Source organism: Canis aureus, chromosome 13, assembly GCF_053574225.1.
Source record: "Canis aureus isolate CA01 chromosome 13, VMU_Caureus_v.1.0, whole genome shotgun sequence".
In the NCBI taxonomy this organism is placed as follows: domain Eukaryota; kingdom Metazoa; phylum Chordata; class Mammalia; order Carnivora; family Canidae; genus Canis; species Canis aureus.
Window position 1 is genome coordinate 20014792 of NC_135623.1, and position 17248 is coordinate 20032039.

At 42.2% G+C, this 17248-nt stretch overlaps 1 protein-coding gene across 6 annotated transcripts in view; it reads left to right on the forward strand.

Moving 5' to 3' along the window:
- STIL (STIL centriolar assembly protein) overlaps nucleotides 1-9012 on the forward strand; it is a 59662-nt gene extending 50650 nt beyond the window's left edge. For all 6 annotated transcript variants that reach the window (XM_077845046.1, XM_077845043.1, XM_077845045.1 and 3 more), the window contains one exon: nucleotides 7505-9012. In XM_077845046.1, coding sequence (XP_077701172.1) covers nucleotides 7505-8291 — 787 coding nt within the window. In that variant the 3' untranslated portion in view covers nucleotides 8292-9012. The remainder of the gene's footprint in view (nucleotides 1-7504) is intronic.
- Nucleotides 9013-17248: the final 8236 nt, after the last annotated feature.

The following is a 17248-nucleotide window of genomic DNA, read 5'->3' on the forward strand; positions in this document are numbered from 1 at the left end:
AACAGTTGTTTGAAAAGATGAAAAAGGGATCCCTGGGTGGCTCAGCAGTTTAGCAACTGCCTTTGGCCTGGGGTGTGATCCTGGAGACTGGGGGATCGAGTCCCACATCAGGCTCCCTGCATAGGGCCTGCTTCTCCCTCTGCCTGGGTCTCTGCCTCTCTCTCTGTGTGTGTCTCTCATGAATAAATAAATAAAATCTTAAAAAAAAAAGATGAAAAAATTTTAGATGTCTTACAGCAAGCTCATGAGGAAAACTATAAGCTTACCACTCAATTCAGTTGATTCATCATTTATTCAGGGCCTACTACGTGTGTGATGACTAAGAGATCATCTGTACTCAGTGGGTTTTATATACATAAGAGATACTATCTCTTGGGTAACAATCCAACAAAATACTCTGGGAGTTTTGGAGAAAGAATGCTCTTACTCATTTGTGGGGTCTGGAAGGTCTTCTTGGAGGTGATAGGGTCTACATCAGCTATTGGATGTTTGGTTATGCAGTTGTGTCATCTAAATGGCAAAAACATTCCTTAGGAATATATTTTGAACTGTATAGTCATACAACACTTACTTATTGCTTACCAGTTAAAATTGGCCACGTTCTTCTATTCAGAATTGTCTTCATCAAAGATGACTTTAGCATATGCTTGTTTTTAAAAAGGATAAAATCTGAAAATTATATTATTAAGGTTAGCGTGTTTTCTGTTAATTATTTTTATTGTTTTCTAGTTGCAAAGGTAATACTGTCTCATGATTTAAGAAAGTATTAAATAACACACAACAATATCAGATAAAATGTAAAAGCTTCCACTTCCCAATTCCTCAATCTGACCCCCATAAGGTTACTTCTTTTTTTTTTTCTTTCCTTTTTTTTTTTAAGGTTACTTCTCTTGTTTTGTATTCTGTAGAAATGTTCCATGCATGTTCAGATATAATTTGTTCTTGTTTCATTTTGTTTACTTAACATTATGTCTTAGATATTTTTCTTTATAGGTGTATACAGTTCTTCCTCATGCATTTAAACAGCTGCATAATATTCTGTTGTACCCATGTACTATAAGATAGGGAACGTGTCCTCTCCTAATGGACTTCTAGGCTGAATCTCTTATTTCTCATCTCAGACAATGCTAGGTAAACATCATTCTACAGGAACATGTACAAGTATCTTTGTAGGATAAATTCTTAGAAGTAGTCAGGATCAAAGGATATGCGCATTTAAAGTTTTAGTAGTTGCTGCCATTGCCCACCAAAACAGTTCCTATCAACAGTGTAAGAGAGTTAGGCTAGCATTTTTGAAGGTTTTAACTCAATGCTGTGAGATAAAGGCTACATAATGTCTGTTGAATATACAAATCACCCTGCTATCTGTGTGGAACACTGTGTTTTGGTGTAGTGCCTTTGTGGGGGCAGGGGCTAGTTTCTGGCTAATTATTTCTTCAGAGTGGTTACCCAATTTTAATGTGTTTACAGTGACACATAGGAATTAATAAATTACCAGTGTATAATGAACTTGATTGTTTTTTTTTAGATTCTTTAGAATGAAATGGGAAGTAAAGTTTTTGATTTATCAGTGTGGGGTAGTCATTGTTTTAATCAAGATTATTCTGTTCTTTATTTAAATAATGATTTACATTATAAATTTATACTATGAAAAATATATAAAAAATAAAATAAAAAAAAAATAAAAAAAAAATAAAAAAAGAAAAATATACATGCTCAAGTTTGGTGTTTTAGAAAATGAAAAAATGTCATCTGAACTTATCCCCCCAAAATTAGCTTTTTAAGAAACAGTGCAGTTTTACTATATATACAATTTTAAAAATGTTTCTTTAAGCATTTTATTTATTTTTAAAGATTTTATTTATTTACTTGATAGAAAGAGATAGCAAAAGAGCACAAGTGGGGGGAAGGGGAGAAGCTCCCTGCTCAGCGGGGAGCCCAATATGGGGGCTCAATCCCAGGACCCTGGAATCATGACCTGATTAAGTATGCTGTTAAGTATCTGAGCCAACAGCAGATACTTAACCAACTGAGTCACTCAAGCACCCCCTCCTTTTTTTTTTTTTTTTAAAGATTTAAGCATTTTAATATTGTAGTCTATATACCCATTATAAAAATTTGGTTACACGAGTTAAAAAACTCATAGATACACATTTATGGATAGGATTTTAACTTCATATAAGATAATCTTCCAAGGAAGTGAAAGCCAATATGAAAAAAATTGTTTTTGTTTCAAAGCAATCTGTTAAATTAAGTAATTAATTAATTTCCATAGAGGGGTAGGCTGGCAAAAACCTCATAGTACCATAGCTATATCTTCATTTGAAAAATAATTTTTAAGTTTTATTATATGGTATAAATTATATAAAATATTATAGAGCTTTGGAAATAAGAGTTTGCTATTTGTTTTCATTGTCAAAGTAATACAAACTTTGTAAAATGTAGGAAAAACCCATATTCATACCAATCAAACTCATTTATTATTAAAACTATTTTTGTTTTTCCTTTTATTCTTCTTCTAAAATTACTTTTTTTTAATATGTATTTTTTATTTTATTTGAGAGAGAGAGCGAGAGAGCATGAGCAGAGGGAGAAGCAGACTCTCCACTGAGCAGGGAGCCCAATATGGGGGCTCAGTCCCAGGAGCCTGGGATCATGACCTAAGCCAAAGGCAGACGCTTAACCAACTGAGCCAGCCAGGCGCATCCTCTATTGAGCGACATGAACATCTTTTACCAAGATTGCAGTTTTTTAGTTTTAGTATTATTTCCATAGAGTCTCAGAAATGGGAAGACTAAGTCAAAAGAGTAGGAAAAATTTAAAGCTGTTGCTACATTGCTTTTGGAAAGAGTTAAGTTTTACGGTCTTACCAGCTATATGTCTATTTCACCAGTACTTTTCACTCATTTTACTTCAGTAAATATGTATTGAGCTTCTAATTTGAACCAACTCTGAGAGACATCGTGGCATACAGGATAACCTGCTGAAGACGTCTTTGCCTTCACAGAGCTCATAGTGTAGTGGAGAAACACAGATAGTCAACTATAGTATATTCTGTTGCCTCCTTTGAAAAACTGGATACAATTTGTTGTAGAAGCACATGGGAGAGGTAGCTAACATTAGCAATATTTTCATATTGTATTATAATTACCCCATATTAAAATTGCCCTAAGATTTTTTTTTTTTTTTTTTTTTTGAGGCAAGGGGTAGAGGAGGAGGGAGAGAGATAGGCAGACTCTGTGCTTAGTGTGGAGCTTGATAAGGGCTCAGTCTCATGATCCTGAGCCAAAACCAAGAATTGGATGCCCAACTGAGCCACCCAGGTACCCCTAAAATCTTCCTTTTACAAGATGTGTGCTAATTTAGACCAAAACATCTTAAACTATTCTTAATTTATATTTTTTCGATTGGTAATAGGTTCTACATATAATTATGATTAAAAATGAAGCTGGGGCACCTGAGTGGCACAGTTGGTTAAGCGTCCGACTCTTGGTTTTGGCTCAGGTCATGATCTTTTAGGGTCATGAGATGAAGCCCTCTGTCAGTCACCATACTCAGTGTGGAGTCTGCTTGAAACTTTCTCCCTCTCCTTCTGCCCCTCTCCCTCTAAAATCAGCTTTTTTAAAGGCTTAAAAATGAAACTACACCCTAACTTTCTAACACAGAAGTCAAATTTTGTCTGTCATTAATCTTAAGCTAAGAGAACACTCCAAACATAAGACCATCTAAAGCCTACCTAATTAATTCACATTGTTTCACAGTTTGTCTTAAACTTAACTTTTCTTTAGTATAATCTCTCATTCTCTAACAGCTTCCAGTTAACTCAACATTGGTATTGCAAGGTTCTTTGTTGTTACTTTTACCTAGGATACTCTTTTTCACCTTTCTGCCTGCCACATCCTCTTATCTATCCTTCAGAGGTGAACTCAGATGGTACCTCCTTTGTCAAGGTTTCCTGGACCTCTCACCAGAATATTGATGTTTTTACACAGAATATCTTGTTCCTAATAGATTATAGCATGTTCTTGTGATAGCCTTTCCAGCAAGTTTTATATATCTTTGACTCTACTTTGCTTCTACTTGGTGGGCCTTCCTTGAGTCATTTGCTGAATTGAATTAGTTAAATCTCACCTATGTGGGTCATCCCTGAAACTTACAGTGAGTAATTTATTTTTAGCACCTCTGTAGTATTTGTCAGTATTTATGGCCTTGTATTGTTATCTTTTAACACATGAGTATAATATAATTGGTATGTTTAAAGTACATATAAGGCAGTTGTTTAGAATTTAAAGTACATTATCCTATACAAATAGTGTTATAAATTAGTTAAGTATTCCAGGAAAGTACTGTATAATTCTTACAATCCACACCGTTCCCCTAGTTCTCTAAACCACTTATTCTTTGTCATTGTATCTATGTGAAAACTTACTTCATGTTCCAGTTCTGAACTTCAGGAGCAGCAGGTCCTCCTACCAGATGAGTAGCTGAGACAAGGGAAGGAAGATTTCTTCTTCTTTTTTTTTTTTTTCTTTTTAAATATTTTATTTATTTGAGAGCATACACGAGCACAGGGAGAAGAGGAAGAAGCAGACTTTCCGCTGAGTGGAAAGCCTGATGTAGGGCTCAATCCCAGGACCCTGAAATCATGATCTGAGGTGAAGGCAGATGCTTAACCAACTGAGCCACCCAGATGCTCCGAAGATTTCCTTTCTGCTTTCCTGTTTTAGAACACCACAGAGGTTAGAAGGATCCAAAGGCAGCAGAACAATGGAAGAAGGTCCTACACAATCCTAGAAATTGTAGGGAAAATGGAGATTGTGGTTTTGGTGTTTGACAACAGTCTCTATAGGCATATTTCCAATTCCTTTCAAATTCAAAACATCTTAAGCAGTCTCTTTGTTTCCTTCTTTTCTACTTATTAGCTGAAAACCCTAGGTAGGATAAGTAGGAGGTAACTAATTGGGATTCAAACAGGACAATAAAGTCAAGGTTGGTTTTCATCTTTAAGTAAATTGGGATAATTTTTGAGCTTTCCTTAATTGTTGGCCTGTGACTCTCATATACAAACATAAATGAATTCTCATCATCCTTTTGTGACTGCCTATATAATGAGGTTCTACTATAATATATTTGTGCTCAAGGCTGTTAGGATTTGATTAGTGGAATGGCCTCCTTTTGCCTCTCATTTTTAATTCCTCAGTGTTTATCTGCATTGGTTCTGAGTATTATTGATTTGTTTTGTTTTCAAAGTAATGTTGGTTCCCCTAACCCCAAATTAAAATTTGCAAGCTATGTTACACAATGAAACTTGAAGAACCTTCTAAACTCATATTGACTGGTTTATGGATTTGTATAGAATCTTTCGCTAATCTATAAAAGAAAACCTAATTCAAATTAGACCTTTTTCTAAATATTTAACATTTTGAATTAGAAGTTTTTATCTAGGATCCCTGGGTGGCTCAACGGTTTGGCATCTGCCTTTGGCCCAGGGCGCGATCCTGGAGACCCAGGATGGAGTCCCACATCGGGCTCCCGGCATGGAGCCTGCTTCTCCCTCTGCCTAGGTCTCCGCCTCTCTCTCTCTCTCTCTCTCTCTGTCTATCATAAATAATAAAATAAATCTTAAAAGAAAAGTTTTTGTATATTCAAATTATTTGCATTAATATTACCTCTAGAGATATTATACCTATATGTATTTTAATGTGTATGGGTCTTCTGATTTAATATGTAAATTGCTTATAATTTTGAAGAAATAGGCAAAGACAGTAGAAAAATATTTTATATTCAGAAGATAATGTCACTATGAATATTTCATAAAATAATAATGTCTAGATAAATTGGTATCTTTCCATCATATTAAGACAGTCTCCAAAGCCGTAAGTACCAAGAAGTTTAAGGGAAAATTATAAGGTGTTTTTTTTCTTTTAAGATTTTATTTATGTATTCATGAGAGACAGAGGCAGAGACACAGGCAGGGGGAGAAGCAGGCTCCATGCAGGAAGCCCGATGTGGGATTCGATCTTGGGACTCCAGGACCATGCCCTGGGCCAAAGGCAGGCACTAAACCACTGAGCCACCCAGGAGTCCCTACAAGGTGGTTTTTAAGACCAGAATTATTGAGCACACTGTTCCATTGTTTGATGATGACATCATTCTCATATCGAGAATATTAATGGTTGGAAATAGTTTCTTCAGAATTTCAGGTGCTTCTCAGAATGAAAATACCTGGTCATTATTTGGGTGGCAGGGATGTAAGCAGTGGCTGGCATATATAAAACAGCTTCATAAAAAAATAAATAAAAAATAAAAACAGCTTCATTGGGTCATATGGAAAATCATAGCATATTTTTTGACCAGAATATTATGTTTACCACAACAAATGGTATACAAAAGACTAATTTTTAGGGGACAGAAAAACTGATAGTAAAATAGAAGTTGCTGAATATAGTATAGTGAAACAGTGGTTGTAGAGCTCGAGAGTAAGGCAGACCTGGTCTCAGTTTTTAAACTCCTGCCTCTTCAGGTTAGGAAAATCAGTTAAAATCTCTATTCCTTAGTTTTTTCAAATGTAAGATGAAGATAATAGTACTTATTTCTTTGATTTGTTCAGTAAATATTTAATAAATGCCTACTCTATACCGGGCATTGTTCCAGCCACCGAGGATATTGATGTGGGAAAAGGAGCAGTTAAAAATCCCTGCCCTCATGGGTTTTCACGAGGGAGTTAGATGATAAATAAGAAATGTGGGTTAAATATATGGACTGCCAATAAATGATACAAGTGTAAAGTGTTGGAGAGTAGAGAATGAGGTCGGAATATTTGAAAGGGGAGACATCTCTGAGAAAGGTTTCTGTGAGGATTAAATGAGATAGTGAATGTTTAGCACAGAGTGCCTGGCATATAATAAGGCATCAATAAAAATGAGCAGCTGTTATTGTATTTATAATACTAATATAAGGCAAGTCAGTTAGTTACTATTAATGAGATAACACCAATCAAAAGTGAGTTGAAGATTATATCTAATGAAAGAAAATGGATGTATACAGAGATATACTAGTCCATATCCAGAGACTGGTTGATGTTTTTCAGTCCTTACAAATGGAATCTCTTCAACTTTAAATATTCTGAGCTACTCACCAAAGTTTGTAAATGTTTTTTGTTTGATTTTATTTTTGTTTTATTTTACCAAAACTGAATGGCTTTTACGTTTTGAGGTGTTACATTTGTTCTTACAACCATGACTGATGTATAAATCTAGGAAAACTAGTTTGTGTTCCACTTTCAGTCTTTGAATCATGGATTACCTTCTAGTTTGTTGTATTTATCTCTCGAATGTATCTGGATTATTTAGACTTAGATGTTTGAGCACTCAGCTGAAAAAATATCATGAAGCTTAAAGCTGAAGACCTTTTGTTACTTTCATAGAATGGAACACATGTAGAATAACACTGTTTTAGTACTCAAAGTAAGATAAATGATGGCCTACTTCGTTGTGTCTTTCAGTGTGTTGGCATGCATCAGCCCCGAAGCCGTGATTTCTGGATTAAACTACATGTCATTTGCTAATGTTGGCATGAGTGGCTTAAGCCCCAGCGGTGTGGATTTGAGTATGGAGGCAAATGCTATAGCTCTGAAATATTTAAATGAAAATCAGCTGTCACAACTATCTCTCACTCGATCAAACCAAAATAACTGTGACTCATCTTTTAGCTTTCTACATATTAATACAGACAAAAGCACCGTGGGGCTTAGTTTAATTTCACCAAACAACATGTCATTTGCAACCAAAAAATACATGAAGAGATATGGACTCATACAAAGCAGTGACAACAGTGAAGATGAAGAGGAGCCCCCAAACAATACAGATAGCAAGAGTGAACATTTATTGAATCAAAACCTTACATCCATACCTGAACAACTTCACTGTCAGAAAGAACCTTCTAGGAATGCCTGTGAAATAGTTAATCGTTATAACTGTGAATCTGGGAGCACCTACACAGATACACCAGTATTGAGAAATATTACAAATGAAGTTGTTCAGCCAAAAGGAATGCAGCAATTGAATGAAAACCCAGCTTTCTTATTAAAAAACTTTAAACCAAGTCCTGTAGTGAACCTCCGAACTGGAAAAGCAGAGTTTACACAACATCCTGAGAAAGAAAATGAAAAGGACACTCCAATTCTTCCCGAAAGTTTGAAACCTGAAACTTTAAAGCACATGAGCAGTATGAATTCAGTAGGCACATTCTTAGATGTAAAACAGCTTAGACAGTTGCCAAAATTATTTTAAACCTTCCATTCACCACCCTCCTGCTATGAGGATGGGGTGACTCTCGAAGAGACTTAGGGAAGCCAGAGCCTTTTGGTGGTTTTGAGATGCCTAAGCATTCTAGGGGCCAATCTGTTTCTTGGTAGCAGCTGATGGCAAAGAGCTGAACAAGTGACCTGATGGTCTGTGAAATGGTGGGCTAGTAGGAGGGCGAAGTTCTCTGCTCAAATAGAGCTGTTCAGCATCCCTATAACCTTTTTAAAAAAGAATCCTGAGATAGGCTATTTCAACAGATACAGGTAAACAGGTGCTATCCAACTCTGAATCTGAACCACTCTTTTATACTGTAAATTGTGAAAAATAACTCAATTTTTCTAGCACGTTGCATCTCTGCATCTATCCAGTATCCTGAAATAACGTAGAATAAACTTATCATGACCCTGACTAAATTACCTAAATCAACCCTTACTGAATTTAAGGGGAAAGTTTTACTTTTAAAAATAACTTTAAGATCTGTTATACAATGAGTGTTTATGTTCTCAGTTAAGATGCATATTTGTTAAATTCTGTGGAAGTAAAACTTTTGCAGTCCGGTGGGTTGATTTAATGTAACATTTTCAAGTTATAGCACTAGCTATCACAAAATAAGAAAATTATTGAGTATGAGTGTGTCTTATAAACTTTGAGTGTTTCAAGTGTCTTAATATTTTTTAATAGAACTTAATAAAAATATCTAAATTTACTGTTTTCCTCTGTACCATATCCTTCTCCTCTTGTTTTTTTTTTTTTTTTTAAAGACTTTTTGACTCCCAAAAAGTTACAAAAATAATAACAGAGTTCAGGTATACCCTTTTACCCAGGGACCCCCAGTTACAGTATCTTACATAACAGTAGCAAATGATCAAAACCAAGAAATTGACATTGGGCACAGTATTAGTAACTAAGCCACAGACCTTTCAGGTTTCACAAGTTTTTACGTGCACTCATTTATTTACATTTTGGTATATAACTATGAAATTTTGTCACTTATTATAGATTTGTCACCAGAATCAACATACAGAACTGTTCCATCACCACAAAGAGACTCCCTAGTGCTACCCTTTAAAATACACCCACCCTAGCCCTGATCCCCGACAACCGGTGGTCTGTTCTCCATCACTGGAATGTTGTCATTTTGAGGATGTTAATATGAATGGCATCACAGTGTATAAACTTTTTGAAACTGGTTTTCACTAAGCACAAGATTCTTGAGATCCATCCAGGTTGTCCGTGTGCTTTTTTTTCCTCCCACCTTCCTAAAAATTAAGTTTAACATTTTTATTTCTAAATATAAATGGAAAAAGTCCTCGTTCAGTTGATAGATAAAGCTCTTCTGCTGAAGTTAATAGAGGCTGTCATTGCCTTATATCCAAGTCAGATATGTAAGCTGGAAAGAAGAGGAACTGTAGCTCTCTAAATACTTTCCAACTCATCCAGGGCCTTCTGATAGAACGGCTCAGAGTTTGCAAGCCCAAGTACAGTGCCCTGGTGGTTCTCTGCTGCTCCCCACTGGAGCCAGGGCCACATGATGCCCAGCTGGGCAGCAATAGCACCGTGTCCATGCAGGACGAGGCCTTCCCCGCCTGCAAGGTGGAGTTCTAGCTCCGTTCCTGACACCCACCCCCTCAGCCCAGAATCTGCCACTGTCCCAAGATTCTCCTGCATCAGAAATAAACCAGGTACTCCACTCAAAAAAAAAAAAAAAAAAACCTTTGCTGTGTCTCTGCCTGTGTCTCCTTCCTGCAGTGTTGCTCTTACTGGTGAAGAGTAAGACATGGAAACAGCAATGATGAGTTTGTGTCTCCCTTTGTTTCTATAGGCAGCATTTGACACTTTAATTATAAATAACATAAAAGCCCACTTATTATAGAGTCAGCTTTTAAGAAACAGAATCATCACTGGCACTTCAAGTGTGCTCTGGTTAACGTTTGCCCACAGTGCCTCACACTAAGATGCCTGTGATTGAAAAGCCAGACAAAATACTAGGGAATCCACTGACAGCCTCCCGAACTGTACCGTTGTCACTGGGAACCCTGTCATTTTCACACAAGAAGCTCTGTCTGAACAAGAAGAATTGACCTGGAGGCTTTTTAGGCAAAATCTTAACTCCATCCCTTCTATTACTACATCTAATTTAAGGCCTATGATAAGATGCTTAAGCAGCGCTGGAGACTGAACTTAGGCTGCAGATTAAGTCAACAAAACCTCTTTCTACTAAATGCATATCCAAAGTAAAGGGACCATCACTGAAGCCTCCAGGAAGTTTTCTAGGAATGTTTTCCTGTGAGGGCGCCTGGAGGCCCAGTGGGTTGAGCATCCGACTCCTGATTTCAGTTTAGGTCGTGATCTTTTTTTTTTTTTTTTTAATTTTTATTTATTTATGATAGTCACACACACACACAGAGACAGAGAAAGAGAGAGAGAGAGAGAGAGAGGCAGAGACAGAAGCAGGCTCCATGCACCGGGAGCCCCACGTGGGATTCGATCCCGGGTCTCCAGGATCACGCCCTGGGCCAAAGGCAGGCGCCAAACCACTGCGCCCCCCAGGGATCCCTAGGTCGTGATCTTAAGGTGTGGGGCTCTGCACTGAGGATGGAGCCTGCTCGAGGTTCTCTCTCCCTCTCCACTGCCTGCATTCTCTTGCTCTCAAGCTCTCTCTTAAAAAAAAAAATAAAGATAAAAAATGTTCTGTGGGAAGTTATTTGGTAAATTCGTTGCCATGGTAGCTTTCAAGCATCTTTGGGCAAAGCGTGAGTACTCGGAAAATTGGATTAAAAGACTTTGGGTATGACTGCCTCTCAAGTGATACCTGTCTGAATTTTTTTCTTTTGTCCAGTCCCACAGCATTCCGTTCACAGATACGTGGATGCTACCTCAATGGCATAAGGAAACGAAGGAGCTTCCATTACCCAGCTTCTGGGAAACAAATCCATTCATCTAGGTCCTGGCCAATAGGCACCTCCACTTCCACCAAACATCCCCCCTCAACCTCTGAACCCTTTGCTGCCTCATCTCTCTGCTCGCTTGTCTTGTGGCCTACCCTTACTGCACTAAGCTGCGCAGAAGTAGATGCAGACATGTTAGACATAAACCATGCCTTTTGCCAGCTGTAAAGACTAAGGAAAGCAGATACACCCTGGAAACAGTCGTACCACAGTGTGAGACATGAAGAGTCCAAAGGAATGATCCAGACTGTGAGGAGCCACACAAGCATAATCCTGAGAGCCTCCATCTTTTTAGGACTCCCCCTGTGTTCAAAGGGTGCCATGCGGACTGCTGCCCATGTATCGGTTCACTTAAGCGTCCTGGCTGACCCGAACTGGTGGTTGTCATTCTCATAGAGGAGGGAACAGCCTGAGGGAAATAATTTACCCAAGTAAGTTGTGAGCAGAGATGCGAGCTCAAGCGTAATTCCAGAGCCCAAGCTCTTACTAAGCCTCTGAGAAATACACCTTCTTTGAAGCCTGAGGAATTCCAGACCTCAGCCTTGTGTTTTTCCATTGCATCTGGGCCAGATGAGGTCCTGTCCTCCACGCTTCCTCTCCCCACCAGCACCTGGTTCACTCCTAATCATTCAGCAGGTATTCAGTATTGACTCTGCTGGGCACTCAGATAGATGCTGAGCACAAGGGGACTGACAGGACGAACTTGCCCTTGTAGGATCTCAGTCTAACCAAGGAGAGCCCTGCACACAGCAATACAGTGAGGCCAGCACTCGTAATAAAACTCTATAATGTGAGAGTATACTAAGAGGAGCCGAGAGGAAGGTTATTCTGAGAATGTTCTAGATTTTTCCAGAATCTTGCAGAAAGACTAAGGAAGAGAAAGGGAAAAATACTTATGACAGAACAGCTTGTTGGGAAGCAAGGAGTTATGAAGAGGGAAGAGGCACAGCATTGGGGGAGGGAGTTGGGGTCAGAAAACCGAAGAAAGGGAGAAAATATGCAAATAGAAAGAACACCTCCCGGATCAGCAATGATTGGGTTCCTCTTGTTGCTCTGCCCCAAATTCTGTGACTTCGGGCAAGTCACCTCTTCTCACTAGGCTTTTGTTTCCCAATTTTTGAGGTGAAAGGTTAGCGTGTGTCGCTGGCATTCTGTGATTATGAAACAATGAGGCAGAAATACAGGGTGTGAGGAGTGGTTTGCAAGTCCAGAGGAGGGAGAGGCTTCTGCAAGAGACAGCAATGAGGGCAGCCCGGGTGGCTCAGCGGTTTAGCGCCACCTTCAGCTCAGGGTGTGATCCTGGAGCCCCTGGATCGAGTCCCATGTCGGGCTCCCTGCGTGGGGAACCCTTTGCTGTGTCTCTGCCTCTCTCTGTGAGTCTCTCATGAATAAATAAATAAAATCTTAAAAAAAGAAACAAACAGCAATGGAATTGGGTCTTGGGGGATTTCAAAGGATTTCCACAGTCACAGGTGAGGAAAAGGAAATTTCCCTACTTTTTATAATGCTTAACATACCTCACAATTTAAAAAGAGAAAGAGAATTCAGTTTTCCCCACCAAAATGTTGAGCGACATCTGTTCTCAGGGCACCAACAGGTCTTTCTCCAGCTCTGAATTACACAGTCCCTGTTTTTAAGGAGTTCAAAGTCCAGCGTGAAAGGAAACCTCAGATCCACAAAAAGGGGCTTTAGGGTCTGGAAGTGTGGGTGATGTTCCCTATCTCCTCCTCTCCATTCCCCACACCGGAACTGTCTGGGTCACAGAGAGCATCCTCAGAGGAAATCCTGTTTTCCACTTCCTGGTCAGAAGCTGAACTCCAGGAAAAGGATGGATTTGGGAGAGCTCTATGTCCTGCCTCTTCATGGGCCGTCTGGGGCCTGGAGGATGAGAGGGACTAATTAAAAACACAATAGAAAGGATGACGTCAGGTATTCAAGGGTATCAGAGCTGCAGGGCCCTCTGAAATCACTTGGGCCTCAGTGTACAAGTGAGGACATCAGGGCCAGAGAAGGGACTTGCCCAAGGTCACACAGCTTAGAAAGCACAGGGCTGGGACCACAATTCAGGACTCTACACCGTACTTATCATATGCCATGGTTTCTGGGTCAGTAAGTTAGGTATCAAGCAATAACCTAGGCCCTTCCTATTCTGCTTTCTACCATAAAGGAAAAAAAAAAAAAAAAAACAATGTCTGCACACGTGCATGCACACACATCCCAGCCTTGGCTCTGCTCACATGGTTTCCTTCACCTCCAAACCCTCATGGGCTCAAAGCCCTGCGTGGATCCTTCACAACACAGCATAGAGCCTGCCCTGCCCCACATCCCCTCCCCAAACTGCCGGAAACCTTCCCAGAATCCTGCTGTGGAAGCGACATTTTTCTCCTTTGACTTTACATAACCCTCTCTCTGGTCCTCTTTTGTCCTTTTACAGATTGATTACAACCAACGTGCGTGTTGGTGATCCGTACCCGAGGCTGGGCACTCCTGGAGGTCAGGGACCACGTTTGATCTCCCGTCCAATGAAGAGTCACAGGGCAAGTTCTACCGAACGTCCCTGCCACATCTGGGGCCTTGTGCTAGACGCTGGAGAGCATGACAAAGGAAGAAAAGGCACTGCTCACTGCTGCTGTGAAAATGCACTTGGGCGTGCCCGGGCACACGTGTGCAGTGTCCAACTCATCTGTACCTATCCGAGCCCTGCTCAGAACCTCACTGGGCCCTCACAAGAACATGCAGTTTCACCTGCAAACATGCATAATTCTCAGTGAAGTAACGAGTCTAGTGAACACACCTGCTCTGTTCTAAGCCCTTTACATTTGTTAACTTACTCCTCACAACAAATGTTAAGAGGCAGATACTTTTATTATCCCCTCCGGTGATGCTAGAAATTAGGAACAGGGAGGTTAAGTCACTTTCCCCAAGGTCACACAGCCAATAGGAAGAACAAGGATTCAAATCCGGGCAGTCTGGCTCCAAGGCCATTGCTCTTGAGCATGATGTCAGGATTGTCCCTGAGAGGACATGGAGACTCAGTGGTAGAGGGGTGTGCCCAAGGTGACATGGGTGAAGTTAGAATTTGAACTCAGGCCCGTCTAGCTTCAGAGCCCATGTTAGCCTTTCCTTCCTCTTTTTCTCCTCCCCCCTCCATAGCAGCAGGAGCCTGAAGTAGGCATGGTTTTGAGTTCCCTAGAGCCCATGTTCCTACCGTGATGATACAAGGTTGTAGACGCTGGTTGGAAGGGCAGCAGGTGGGGCAGCCCCAGTGGCGCAGCGGGGTGTGATCCTGAAGACCCAGGATCGAGTCCTACATCGGGCTCCCTGCATGGAGCCTGCTTCTCCCTCTGCCTGTGTCTCTGCCTCTCTTTCGCTCTCTCTGAATAAATAAATAAATCTTTAAAAAAAAAAAAAAGGAAGGTCAGCAGGTATGTGGGCCGTGGCTGTCACTCCCAAGGCGTGGCCTGCCCCAACCCCCCAGGATCACCCCAGAGAGGCGCTGCGCTCTCTCGAAGCCCCCTACCTGTGCTCTCCTCCCCGCCCGCCCGGCGCAGACTGCCTGTGCAGACCAGGGGCCAGGAGCCCCAACCCCAGGAAGGCCTGCGTTTCCTGGGCTGCCCCAGGAAGGGGCTACAACTCACAGCTTGCGCACCTGCAGAACCATTTCTCTCCCCCAGTGAGGGCCATGCAGGGTGAACTTGCACCTTCTCAGCGGCTGGTTTCTGGGGCCAGGGGCTGGCCAGTTGGGCTTCCTCTGCGCTCATGGCCCAGGTTCCTGCGGGGAGGTGTCCCTCTCCCTCGATTTCTTTCTCCAGTCCTGTTACTCTTCTTCCTTCAACATACGACTGTGGTGCTGCTATTCTGTCTCTGTGATATGCTGGGGCAATGACACGTCAGACCTGGTCCCTGTCTCTGAGGGGCTCCTTGGGGTACACAATCCCCCTGGCCTATGTGGTTGGCACCGTGTTGGAGGGATGCTGAAGGGACCCAGGAGGAAAAGCTGGAGGTGGGAAATTCTCTCCTGGAAGTCCCAGGACAGCCTTGGGACAGTCCTCAGCTCCCTCCATCTGCCTAGAGGAGATCTACTTGTGGTCAGCTGCCCCCCACCCTCCTGCGTCCCTGTGCAGCTGGGCCCCAGTGCACAGTCCTGGGGAGCAAGACCATGGTGGGACTCAACTGGGAGAAGCAAAGTACCCAGACTTGTGCTGCCAAAGGCCTCAAATCATGTATATGATTCCATTTGGCTCCTTTCCATTCTCCTGAGCCTCATAGGCACAAGCCTCCACTCCTGGCAGGTGGCCCAGATGGGCTCTGAGTCCTCTCACATCCCCTGCAGCCCCCACAGGGTCCAGAATCACTGTTCTTTTTGTGATAAGCAGGGGCCATGCCCACTGTACGGATGAGGAAACTGAGTTCCAGAGAGGGTGGATGACTGCTCTCCCACCACAGCTTCTAGTTATAGAACGAGGAGGAGGCCCCATGTCTTAACCTAGCGCTGAGCATACTATCCAAGGGGATTATGTCCTACATGTCTCTGTCATCCCTGCACCGACGGTGTTGTCTGGCACAGACGAGACACTCAGCAAATGTGGAATGAAGGAATGAGTGAAGCTGGGTGGGCATGCATTGTGGAGAGACCTGGCCCACCATTCTTGCCTCATCGACCAAAAAGCTCCTTCATGAAACTTGAATGACAGTCACAGTGAGCTTCTCACTGTCCCCATAGGTACCTGTCCCTTCCCACCTCTGGGCCTTTGCACTTGCTATTGCACTTCCCCACATCCGCCCCGGGTACTCACAGTCCAAGAGAGATGACACCAGTTTTGTAAAGTCTAGTCTGACCCTTTCCAAGGAGAATAGCCACCACACACACACACACAGCATTTTGCATACTCCTCTCTAGCAGAGCCTGTATGTACGAAGCTGCACTGTGACCTTTGGCTTCTGCGTCTCTCTCAGCATCTTAGGCCTCAACACAGGGTATTGTCGGTATGGAGCAGAGCCTCAGAGTAAAAATTATAGCTTCTATTTATTAAACTGTGCTCGGCTCTGTGCTAAGCATTTTACATATGTCTCACAGTGTTTCCAGCAACCCTGAGAGCCACATGTTACATTTACCCCCACTTTAGAGATGAGGAAACAGAGATAGGGAAAAGCATCGTCACTTGCTCAGGGCCACCAACTACTAAGTAGTTGAGGAGGACCTTGAGCCCCGTGTTCTCATCCGGCCATCAGGCTGTCCTGTGAGTGGGCTCGGGGCTGGACACACAGACTCCGGGCCACGCAGGGCCATGCAGGAGAGACGGCCTCCTGCCATAGCTTTCCCCTGCGACTCACTTGTGTGACAGAGCCTGGTAGGCTTCTGTGCGTCCCTAATGGCGTCTCTAAAAGATGCCCCCTTCCCTCCACCCCCTCTCCCTCTTCCCCCTGCTGCCGCCCCATCGCCCCATCGAGCTGGCACTCCAGCTCTGACTCCATCAGGCCTGACTTGCCAGGAGGAGACAGTTTCTACGGGTACCTGTGGGGTGTGGAGTTCTCACCGGGAGCCTGAGCGGAGAGCCCGAAAGAGGAAGGAGGCCAAGATGAGAGCCAGATTAAAGACAGAGACAGAAAGAAGAGCAGACCCAGAGAGCGAGAGCTTGAGATAGAGACGGCAGGGTGAAAGAGATGATAAGAGATAAACAGGAGAGAGATCCTGTGGTCCCCTTGCCCCATCCCTATTAGGGACGGGGAAACAGGGTCAGAGGAAGTGACCCTACTTCCTGGCAGATGTGTCTGTCACTTTTGCAAACACCATCAATCCAGTTCCTCTCCTGTCCTCAGATGTCTCCTGCTGCTCCTGCGCCTGGCCCTACTTGGGTGGGGGGAGCTGTCAGGGAGGGCCCTGGGGCAAGTAACTGAGGACGGGGAGTGGGGGGGTGGGAATCAGTGCAGAATCGAGCAGGGATGGCATCCTGGACAGGGTAAGACCGAAGCCAGGCCCCCAAAAATGTTTGT